Source organism: Psittacula echo (assembly GCF_963264785.1).
Source record: "Psittacula echo genome assembly, chromosome: 3".
Taxonomy (NCBI): Eukaryota; Metazoa; Chordata; class Aves; order Psittaciformes; family Psittacidae; genus Psittacula; species Psittacula echo.
Window position 1 is genome coordinate 44,256,435 of NC_137736.1, and position 12,058 is coordinate 44,268,492.

Below are 12,058 nucleotides of genomic sequence, written 5' to 3' on the forward strand. Positions count from 1 at the left end.
TGAAAAAAGAAACCTGTTCTCTTTTGATTTCAATGCCACTGCCATTACACACGAGCAACAGTATACCCTACGCCTCTGAAGCTCCCTGCAGGGCAGAAAACTAGGAGAGGTGAACTTCCTGAGTACCTAATGCTTGTCCTTCTCTTCCTGCACACAAATCAGACTGAGCTGTGAGGCATCACTCAGCCCAAGGGCACTCTTCACACTTCTGACAGTGACCTCCTGAGCAGCCTTGGCTATGACAACTGTTAATACCATTCTAGTGGCCAGGCAGAAGCCTAGCAGCAATTTCTACCTCACATAAAGAAAAATGTGATTTCCTGCATCTTTAAGAACTTCCAGGGAAAAAGAGGGAGGTACTTATTTATGCTAAAAAAAGTAAATAAAAGCATTTTGTTTTCTTGACTAAGAAGTCCTAATGAAGGCATGAACTTCATGGCTTTGTTGATCAGATCCACTGCTTTCAAACTAAACACCCAACAATGATGAGACACCATGGCTTTCACCTAGACCTACGAAGAGATGCAATCATTGTTCTCTGAGTACCCTGGGTTCCAACTTCTGTAATCAGAAGTGTTAATTCAAATACAATTGAAACAACAACAGACACTTTTAACTCAGAGCAAAATAAGGATATATGGATGGACTAACAGAGCCCCTATATTTGCAAACGTCATATAATATCCAAAACTGCAGCTTGGACTTTGTTAGGCTACCCTTCCTTCTCTCCAGACTCCCCCTGTCCAACCGCCTTTGTGCCTCATTATTTTTATTCTAATTGAGTATAGCAGAGTACAACTTTCAGTCTTACAGAACAAGTTTTTGCCACATTAAATAAAATCGGAAAAGCAAAAAATCTTCATTTCCATCTTATGGCCAGGTTTAATGCACTAATTTCATTGGTTAGTAAATGCACGTTTGGGGTTTTTTCCTATTGTTTTGACAAACACTAGCTTATCTCATTGTCTTACAGGGAAAGGGTTTTCCAAGCCTTACAATTTTCTGCCAAGTAATTAGTACCAGTGTGAGCCAGAGTAAAATCTACTCTTTCCAAACTCATGATCTGGCTTGTTATAGCATATGTGGAAGAAAACCTAATTTATCAAACCTCCTCATATTCTTTTTAAGCTACTAAGTAGTGGCAGTTCGCATTCTTTGTTGAATGACGGTCTGATTCTACCTTGCTGGAGTGCCTCAAGTCTACTATGGACCACAAAGCTGGAGTGCAAACACTAAGTATCTAAAAAACCCAGTAAGTATATCAAAAGGCAAGTGATAATACAAGCTGTGTCAAGAAACATCATCTTGGAAATGAAAAAAACTCAAAGGCATATCAATGTGAAAGCTAAATTAAATCTCAATTGGAAAAGAAATATTAAAATACTGAGTTTAATAAGCAAAGTTGCAGAATGAAATCCACAGGGACTGTACTCTTTGAAAAGACAAACCAGTCTGAACCAAGAAAGAAGGCAGAAACAGAACATTAAAAAAGTACATATATATTAGTCATTTCAAACCAGCTATTTTCAGGATAAAGCTAAGAAAATTATTTTAAGAAAATCTATGTAGACTCAGTTCCTCAGGAACAAAAATGGAAATGCATGAGGAGAGCCACAAGATAAGATAGCAAAAAGATTTTGCCAGTAACTTTCATTGAAAAATATAGACTGTGAAACCTACAACAGAGAGAGCACAAAATGTCATTCCCTGCTTCTCAAGTGTCTAGGCTAAAAGAAGACAGGAAAAAGCATCCTGAAGAACAAAGTCTAGCTCCCAGATTTGGAAAGCAGCTACATTTGGCTACTGTAATGGTAGACAAGATTACATTCCAACATCTGCCCCAGCAGTTCTGGGAGGTTTGCCAGAATCAAGAATTTACATGTTAGGATAAAAAAGTTTAAAAACTTGGCTGATGTTATTCACCTTTTAAAAACCACCTACTACTAAGTTCAACTGAAGAACTGAGACAGTCAACAGATCAATAAACACATCTACTATGGATAAAAAAACCCCATGGAAATTAATTCAAACAATGTTTTCCATACATATTTGGCAAGATAGTCTTGACGGAAAAGCACTAGACTCTGACTTCACAACCAGAAGAACTTGTTATGTAGGCTTTAAACACAGTAGGTGGTAATAGGGAACTTCCCTTTAAAACGATTTGTAGAACATAGTATTTTAAACACAAATAGAAGAGATGCATGTTTTGTAGCTTAACAACTGCTTTAAATGCTGCCTTTTTTGAGGTTCTGGATCTACACAAAGTACACCGCAGGACTATCAAGAGCCTTTTAATATTAAATAAAGTATGAAACTGCAGAAATACATGACTGAAAACAGAGAACATCCCAGCACAACTGAACAATCAAATTCCTGTGTTTTCTGCCAGTTACCACCTGTTGACAACTAGTACTTCTAAGAAGACTTCCCAGCTGGGAATTTTAAGGCTCACACAAGATGGCATCTACCAAGATATCCTGCTCTCATTCAGCCACTGGCAATGGCTGAATGAGACACGCAACCCTCTCACTTGAATTTACACAGACAGTATTTGCAAGGTGTTCCTACGACAGCAGCCCCAGGAGGCTGCCCATGCTGCAGGATGACAGCCTGCAGGGAGAGGGTGAGCAGAGAGACAGGAGCAACAGCACCTTTGAGAGCTACAGTTAGGGATAAGACACAGGTAAGGATCACCACCAGAGTCTTTACACAGTCAGGCCTCAATTATGCATAGGTGGATTATCCACTTTGTTGCCTAACTATGCTGCAGAAGCATTTGAGCTGCTTTCATCTGATCTAACTCGAGTCCAGAATGAGAAAGCTGTATCTGAAACATACTGTACAGAGTACACTTACTAGTTTGGATAAATACTGCTTCAGAGAGCAGCATCCCTGACCTATTTCACCTCGGTATGATCTCGCAGCTTAATTTTACAATATTTTGTGTTATCCATATTTTGCATTATCCCATTTAATTGTTTTCCCAGATAATAGAGAATTAACTGTACCTCATATAAACTCAAAACATGGCTGCACAAGGTTACTCAAGGAACTCAAGAGATGATAAATTAAGAAATGCAGTGATCCTAGGTAAGGAGAAGCAACGTTAAAATCCATAAGTACAGAATATAAAATTAAAACAAGTTATTATACATCTCAAAAAAGTGTCCAAAGGTAAAAAAAAAAAGGGGGGGGGGACCAGAAACAAAAAAGTAACTGAAGCAGAGCATGAAGTATACCTCATCAATGGAGTCATTCAACACTAGACAAAACTGAAGTGCCTGAAATCACAATTAAACAAACCAGTCTAACAAAGCTTTTCTACTTCTATGACAAACAAATTTCAGCAGTGACACTCTCATGTTCCCAAGTACTACACTGAGCAATCATTGTAAGTAACATACTTATAGTAAGCTCTAGTTCACACAAATGGATATCCTCAGAAGCAAAAGGACTGATGATATGCTCTATTTTTCTCCACCCTTTAGTTTAAGTCTTTTGAAATATGATTCAAATGGATTGTGCCACTGTTCCTAAGGGAGATTAAGATATTCACAGTTGCTTCACAGCTATGAGCAGCAATAGCTTCTTTTTTTGTTAGCAGTGTACCTCCCTCCTTTGTTTAACCAAGAGAACAAAACACATCCTAACAGCAAAAAAAACCATATTGTTGCCTGTATCTAACTGTAAACGGGGTGGAAGGGGTAGAGGCTTAGCAAAAAACAAGACAAAGATAAGAAATTATCACTTGGACTTCCAAAACATAGGGGGTTTTACTTTCCCTTTTCCATGATTTTTCTCTTCTGTTTTCTCAATGTTTTGGAAGTAATCTTAGTAACCTGTATTTCCATGAGTTTTCAAACATTGCCACATTTATTCTCTTTCAGTACTTACTAAGTATATGGCATTTAGTTTACTGAAATTCTTACTATTTTGTTCATACACTGTAAAACGCTACAGAAACAACCTATAAACAAGACATACATTTGCCTGTATTCCTCTCCATTAGCTTCACCACATTTCTAGTTGGTATATGTTCCTAAAAATACCCTCATCTGAGTACATTTGTGAGATCTGCATTTCATTAAGTAATACAGAAAATCTGTTGTAAGCCCTCCCTCAGATATTTCAAGGACTACCCAATGCCCACATCATAAGAATTTTGATGGCTTTACCCAGACACTTACAGGAAATCATAAGGTAATCTTCACAGTTGCCCTTCTCATCTTGATGTTCCACAGGGATTCCATTGGCATCAATCACTGCCTCCGATGCACAGTCTGCCACCAAAACTTCCTCAGAAACAACATCTGTTCCCAGAGTATCAGTGACAATATCTGCTTCCTCAACATTATCATGAACTACATGTTCTACATGTCCAACTTCAGGTACATGCATTGACTCACTTGTCAATACATGTTCTGGTATAGACATTGTTTCTGCCGTTATGTCAGAAGCTAAAACATCGTCTGGGACAGTGCAATGAGCCAAAGAAACCTCTTCAGCTACGTCTGTGTCCAGCACTTGTTCAGGAATAATGACAGTTTCAGATACGTCTGGCTCTTCCATAATATCTGGGCACTGAACATCCTCAATAACAACATCCTCAATGACATCCTGGATTACTACAGAATCTGGATCATCAGGAACAAAATTATGCACTGTTATGTCTGAGTCGACTACATCTGAAACAAATACTGTTTCCTGTACTTCCACAACAATTTGATCTCCATCCATATGTGCTGCATCAGCTCCTGAAAAACATAATTAAAATAGCAGTTAAATTGTAAAACTAACTCAGATGAGGTGGTTAATAATTGAAATCCCTTCTATTTTACCCTATGCTGTCATTTAGTAAAACAGATGTCACAGCCTTTGCACAATTAAGGTAAGCAGATATATGGGGAGCTGATAAAGTCAGTCCTCAGTAGATGCTAACATAACTAAGGTCAACATTTTTTTCTCCTGGAAAACTACAATTTTTAGACTCTTCCCCAACACCCAAATAACTATTATTTGACAGAACAGGAGCTCATTCATATTGCTCTGAGTAATAAAAGCAACCAAATAATCTAAAGCAACTACTCTATACAAAAGCATTGATGCAGCACAGCACCTCCAAGCAAAGACAAAATAAATGACAGTCAATTGCATCTAATGTCAGCACTCTTATTTACGTATTATCTCCTGACAGACCTGTTGGATCAAAAAATGCGTTTGGTTCATGCGGCTGCAATTCAAGCCCATCTTCATCCATGGCCTTTAACTCTCATCAGTCACAGTTTCTGTAGAAGGTAAAGAAGAAAGGTTATTTATACTATGCTTTGAAGGTTGCTTCTCCCTGTGCACTGAAAAGCAGAAATTTTGGGCGCATGGAAGTGAACAGGTAACAGCTCTTGACTTTAAGATGAACCAGGTTTCACTTAGGATACTTCTGTTCAGGATCCCAGAAATAATAACTCTAGAACACCATAGGTCCACTTCTCAAAACCCCACAAACAGAGAAGCAGCTGATAAAGGGGTATGAAAATATTATTTCCTTACAATCTTAGAAGGAAAAAAAAATTAACCAAAACCTAGACAAGTTCACACTCAAGTCTTCTGGATGGTGAGGAATACAGTGCTGTCAAATCAATAAGGCTTAATGTATTAAGTTAAAAGCAGACAGCTAATAATCTGAAATGCACGGTGCTTTTGATGTCCACTGTGCTCATCCTTGGGTGATCAGGAGGAGGTTACTCTTATGTCACTTCAAGAATTGAAACAACCAATGTAAACTGCTTCCAGAACAGAACATCGTATGTTTTCAAACCCCTAATGTGTGAATACTTTAAAAACTCCTGCCCCAAGACAAAATACCTATTTGCTTTTGTACTAAAAAGTATCACCGGTTATCAAAAATTATTGAATGTCATATTCTACCAAATGTCAGCATTTCTGCAATACATAATAACTTAAGATTTCCATCTTCTTAACAAAACAAACACAACTGCAAAGTTAAAATACAAAAGTGCAATCTAAATTTTGCTGTTCACATATGTGCATTATAATTAGGATAAGGCAAACCTAAGGGGGTAAAATGTGATCTAACACCAACTTGTACTACTCTCTTGCACTTAGTCCAACAAGCTTCCTAGGTGCAGAACCAGCAAGAGGTAACAGAAGATGTACAAGTGGAAGATGCAATTTTCTCTCCTCCAAACATTTTTGACAGTGATAGGCACAAATCTCTGGTTCTTGTGATACTTACATAAAAGATGTGGAAACCTTGGACAGAATCTGAAAGATTTCTCTACAAGAGTCATAACCTTTCCAAATTACCTCAACTAACATTTACATTAATTAAGCCTTCATGGGGGAAACTACCATACAAAAGAAAAAAAAATAAGCAACTACTCGAAGCCACAAACCTACAACCATAATCTGTAGCAAGTATTTTCTAGGCTTTACCATTTTTCTAGCTCAAACTCTCTGCACCTAATCACGTAATGTATGTATCAGAAAACGCATTTTTATAAGTTGAGGGAGAAATACAGCCAGAAATTGAACTGGAGGAAAAGCAGTGTCAATCTAATAACTACCTAAGGGGTCGCATTATTTGTGTGATGCTCAGCTGGATGGCCTCTGTTTTAAAGACAGCTGTGTCAATAGAACATTGTTGTGTCCAGATGGACACAAATCACCTCACAATTATTCTGTCAAGCATTTCTATCAGAAGCACCCACTATTAACAAGAGCAGCTCTTCACCCAGATGCCCCTTCAGAATCAAGAGCAGAAGAAAATTCTTTCTCAGCCTCGGGTGCAAGATGCAGCTAGACTGATGGATCAACTTCTGCCATGCCACAGAAACAAGAACAGAGTAACAAGGTTTTCTACAGTCATTTAAGCAAGAATTATTCATACCCAAATTGGTTTATTCCCATCTATTCAGTACAAATGTAGCCAGTCTATTACACATGTATTTCCTATTCACTTCCCATCTTGTCAGCATTGTCTTCTGTGCTTAGGTTCTTCTTTTCTGTTGCTTCTTTTACAACTTCTTGTGTGCCTATATTATATCCATTACCTCCTGGCCCGCTCATTTCAGCTCTCCAACTTGTAACTCCAGCACACTCCCATCATTCACACAAAACCTTGCTACTCCTCAATCTGTAGCAAAGATTGTATCAGCAATCCTGAGATTTTTTTGGGAGGAGGCAGGGAGGATCAAGGGTTGGCAGAAATAAATTGCCTTTTTCCTCAGGCAACACACATGTAAGAAGATGGTGCTTGCTGTCCAGCTCGTTGGGAAAAGTCAAGATGCTCTTTCTGCTTATGCTTTTGAGGACTGTATTATCACACATACTAGCCTCTGATCAGCTGGCACTCAACTAGCTCGAAGTGCTAGTTCACCACTAGCTACTGGAGGAACTGGCATTTGTTTTCTCCACTTCCTGCTTTCATCACTCACCTGACCATCAATCCACCACAAATTCCTACTTCTTATGATTCATGCATACACTTTCTCTATCCTCTCCCTGGATTCCTCACTGTCTGTCTCTCTGACTGAGGCTCTCCTTCATCATCCTGTCTATCCTCTTCACCCTTGAGACCCAAAGGCTTCAATCACTACCCCTCAGCTTCCATGCACACTGACACCATGTCATTGCTGCCAAGATTCCAGGCAACAGATGCTAAAACCAAGAAGACTCTGTAGTGTCCACAGCAGCAGAGTTTCATAAAGATACTGCCAGCAGCAGTGACAGCCCAGGAGACCTTTAACCGCCTTCTCTGTGCAAGTGTGGCCTCTTCTATATTGGCAAGGTCTTTACACCTACAGGGACACAATATGCCACAAAACAAGAGCTCACATTCTCCACAAACTGAATAAGTTTCCTGGGCACACGGGGTTTCAAGACAAGAGTCTTAAAAAGGCCACATATTTAAATGTTGGCACTTCTTCCAAGAAAAAAAACCCTTTCACTGAATGGGTTTCTTCCTAAATAAGGTTTCCCACAATGTGCTTTTGCACCCAGACCCAGCCAACAAATTCATGCGCAAAAATTCTTACCCCTGTGCAGGACCATAAAAACTTTCAAAGTGTTCCACTAGGGCACAGACCCCACCCTCCACAGGAATTTGCTGCAGAAAGAGGACCAGAAAACGATGCAGATATTTAGAACAGGATTTAACTATCTATAGTAATAAAGGTGCCTAAATCAAAACCTGCAGTCCAAAAAGACATCAAGGCATTCACCATGGATAGGAAAAAAAAATCCCTAAAAATGTCCTGAAATCATTTCAGGGTTCGACCATTCCACCCAGTAGATGAGAAACCACTGTTTCTTCCTGCTTGCTCTTCTGAGCAGTGGGCCAGCACTGGGGCCCAAGATTCAGCCACACAAAGGGAGGTACAGCCACATGGCTCTGTACCAACCGGCAGTTCCATGGTGAGGGCACTGTTCTGCAACACAAGAAATACCAGAGCTTCTCGTTGCAAGCACCACACTAAACACCTTCAAATTCCTTAGCAAGCACCCTGAGCTCTGTGGTACCACAAGGCTAAGAAGCAATTCCAGCAGTTCATTTTCCTGTAAGATCCCAAGAAAGGCAGAAACGCTCATATGTTCTTTCAGAATATTTCAGCTGAGACTTACTTCAGGAACAGGTTCTGGCACTGAAGTGGACAGAATCAATTTTCACTTGTGGTCTGGGAACCTAACTTTCAACAGAGAGATGGTGCCCAGAGAGGAAGCAGGTGCCCAGCCATGTCCCTACTGTTAGTTCTTCTCAGTGCTCTACATGGCTCATTGTTCACATCTCAGTAATTTGGGAACTGCTTTTCTACCACTACGTCAGAAAAAGACCAAGCACCTAAATCCAGGTTTTATACCTCAGAAAAAACTAAATATCTACATCTGTCCTTGGGTTGGGTCTAAACTAGCTGCACCTGGATCAAGAACACAAGCATGAAATACACCCAATTCCATCTGTAAAGTTAGTTCATACAAATAGATTTTTACCTATTTCTCCAGAGACTTTGCTGGGTTTGGTTTTATGAAATTCAATGCAGTATTTTCAAGTAAAAGGACACATAAAACATGAAATGGAAGAAACAGTATTAAGGTATTAGTAATAAAATAATCTTCAAAAATAAAAATGTGCATTTTCTGTAAATCTTGAGTACAATCAGTCAAGAGAAGCAACAGACACAGTGCACTAGTTTTGCTACGTTACAGATTCTGGACTCAATAGGCCTAGCAAGGTAATAGAGATGAAACAAAAATAAATAGAGGAGCTGTCACGTGTTAAAGAGGGAGTAACTTTAAAAATAGACTTCCTTAGAAGAAAAAGCTTTATTATGCTACAGAAACTGACAGTTCCTCTGCTCTCACACACACACACACAAAAAAAAAAAAAAAGAGAGAAAAAAGGAAGAAGAGACAAAAAAGGGAAAACTTCAGAGAAACTACCTTTATGAAAAAGAGATACATAAAATAGACCTTTGCCTACTTTGCTTACTCTTAAGGAAAGAACAGTACATCTGTTTATTTGTGGTAAGGGCACAAACCAAATTCCAACACAGCAAAACTTCCAGGAAAAATCAAGGCAAAACCAGCAAAAATTGCTCACATCCAAGCCCCAATCCCTACCTACTCTGGGATGACTTAGTGTACAACCATAACCAAATTCCCATCCTGCCTTGCTACATCCCATTAAAAATTGCAGCACGCCTTGCATGTCCCAATTGGGTTAGAGCCCCGAGCTACCTGAAGCTTTGCTGTGGTTATGAGACAACTGTGGGTTCAGTCTACACTACTACTGCAGTGTCACAACTCTCCCTACATGACCCACTTACATAGAATGCAAGGGACACACACGCTTTCAATCACACACACGTGAAAGGTTAAAACGAATTATACCCCTGTATTACCTAATTCTTGTCTTGGAAATAATCCCCCTTATTATTAGGTGAATAAATGGAAGAATAAAAACGATGTTACAAATGTAACAATGTAATCATTTAGCTGTTTATTTCTTGATGCATCTCCCTCAGTTTTGGCAGAAGAATCAATACTGCTTTCACTGCGATTTTGTAATAAAAATCTCAAGTCTCTTCCTCTTTGTTGTAGTTCAGTAGTATGGGTATTTGCACAAGCTGGTTAAAGAAACACGTTTTCTCCAGGGATGTAGTGCGTCAGATGACACCTAGGCTAATTCTTAACGAAACCCAGATTAGGAAAATAACCAGTCTCGGGCGTCCCTTTGAAACTACTTTCCACTCAGCTGGGGGCCTCTGCAGGAAAGGGGATAAACAGGAGAAGAAACCAGCACTAAAGGGAAACCCAAAGGGGGCCCGCGCCTCCACACCCGGCTCCCCGCGGAGGCTGAGGACGAACCTCCGACCGATGCCCAGCCGAACTCCCGTGCGGCCGGGACGAGATCACGGGGATGGCGTGCTGGGCGCCGCGGCAGGAGGGGGCACGGCTGTCAGGCCTGGCGCGGCCGTACAGGAAGCCGCCGCGAGCCGGAAAACGCCAAGCTCCCCTGCGACTCGCTGGCTGGCAGGCGCCGAGGAGGGGAGGAGGGAGAGGAGACAGAAGTGGGGGTGGGGAGGCTACGGACTCTTTCTCTCTGGAGTCTGCGGCCCGGCGGTGCAATGAGCGGGGCCAGGGGCTCCCCCCTCCGGCCCGGCCCGGCCTGCGCCGAGGAACGGGCTATGGCGAGCGATTAATTCAAGATGGCGCCGGGCGCCCTCCGCTTCTCCCCCCTCCCCCCCCCCGCGCGCCGCCATTTTGTCTCCTCCTCCAGACACTCTCCGAACCCCCCTCGGCCGGGCCCGGGGCCTGGCACCGACCTCGCCCGCCTCCCCCTGGGCCTGCAACCACCCCCCTCTGCTTCCGCTCCCCTCACACCGCCCTTCCCGCTGCCCAGGGCCGCGCTAGGAGCGCGGAACCCGCCGGCCCGGGTGCTGCGGCCCGCTCTTTTGCCGGAGCCCTGGCGCGGCCTAGCTGCGGCCTCCTCGGGGCCTGCGCTGCGGCCTGGTGCGGGCAGGGGAAGGCCCGAGCCGGGCCGGACGGCAGGGCCCAACCCCGAGGCTGCTTACCGTGCGGGTGACGGGCGGCGGTGCTCGCCTCGGCGCGGCCTCTCTCAGCGCGACTGGGCCGAGAGCGGCGGCGGCGGCTGCGGCGGGGCGGGCGGGCGGGAGGGGAGGGAGGGGCCGAGCTCGGAGCTGAGTGGAAGCGGCCAAGCTCCCCGGGCCGGGCCCGCCGTCAGCACGTCACGTCACTGCCCGAGAGAGACCCAGGAAAAGGCGGAAGGGAGCGTGCCGCCGCCGCTGCCCGCTGCCTCGGGCCAGCCGCCCGCCGGGGCCTGGGCCGTCGGACGGGCCGGGGGCCGCTGCCGGCCGAGGCGAGCCGGCGCGGGTGGGGGGGGGTGGCGGCGGCGAGGGGGGTGTGGGGAGGCGCGGTGGCGCTCGGCTCCCTGCGGCTCCTCCTGCCGCCGCCTCCGCCGCAGCTCGGCCGCAAAGCGCAGCTCGGGGCTCGGCGTGCGCCCCCGAAGCGGAGCGGCTGCCTCGGGGACCCCCCTCCCTTCACGGCCCTTCCATGCTGGCACCGCCTGGGCGAGCCTCCCCCGCCCTCCACCTCTTGCGGCCGCCATTCCGCGGCGCCGGCCGCCAGGCCTGCGGCCCAGCCGGGCACTAGCGCTGGGATTTAGGCCGGCGGGCGTCTCGCTTCGCCCGGCCGGTGTGTTTAACGCGCGTCTGCGCTCCGGGGGCGACGGGTGGATTTTTAGGGTGCGAAAACGCCGCACTGGGGCAGACTCGGGCCTTGGGCCGCGGTTTGCGTGGCCTCAGGTTACCCTTGCGTGGGGCGCGACTACCGGTGGAAATTACTGGGAACAACGAGAACGGCGACGGAGCGGTCAAGCTCGGTGCCGGGGGGCGGCGGTGCGCCCAGCCGGAGCCCCGGGTTTCCACGCAGGAGGCAGCCCCTCCACGTGTCACCGAACGGCGCTCCCCACGCTATCTGGAACTCGTGTATCTCCCGGGAACAGCAGTAGCGGGGCGGGCGG

The 12,058-nt window shown here is 44.5% G+C and overlaps 1 protein-coding gene across 4 annotated transcripts in view; it reads right to left on the reverse strand.

Moving 5' to 3' along the window:
- Window positions 1-12,058, reverse strand: part of ZFX (zinc finger protein X-linked) — a 31,583-nt gene that overhangs the window by 13,207 nt on the left and 6,318 nt on the right. For 2 of the 4 annotated variants that reach the window (XM_080613007.1, XM_080613004.1), the window contains exons 1-3: window positions 11,091-11,227; window positions 5,200-5,288; window positions 4,191-4,757 (exon numbers count right to left, since the gene is read on the reverse strand). In XM_080613007.1, coding sequence (XP_080469133.1) covers window positions 4,191-4,757; window positions 5,200-5,260 — 628 coding nt within the window. In that variant the 5' untranslated portion in view covers window positions 5,261-5,288; window positions 11,091-11,227. Of the gene's footprint in view, window positions 1-4,190; window positions 4,758-5,199; window positions 5,289-10,383; window positions 10,506-11,090; window positions 11,228-12,058 lie in introns of those variants that run through there. The other 2 variants (XM_080613005.1, XM_080613006.1) reach the window with 2 other exon arrangements.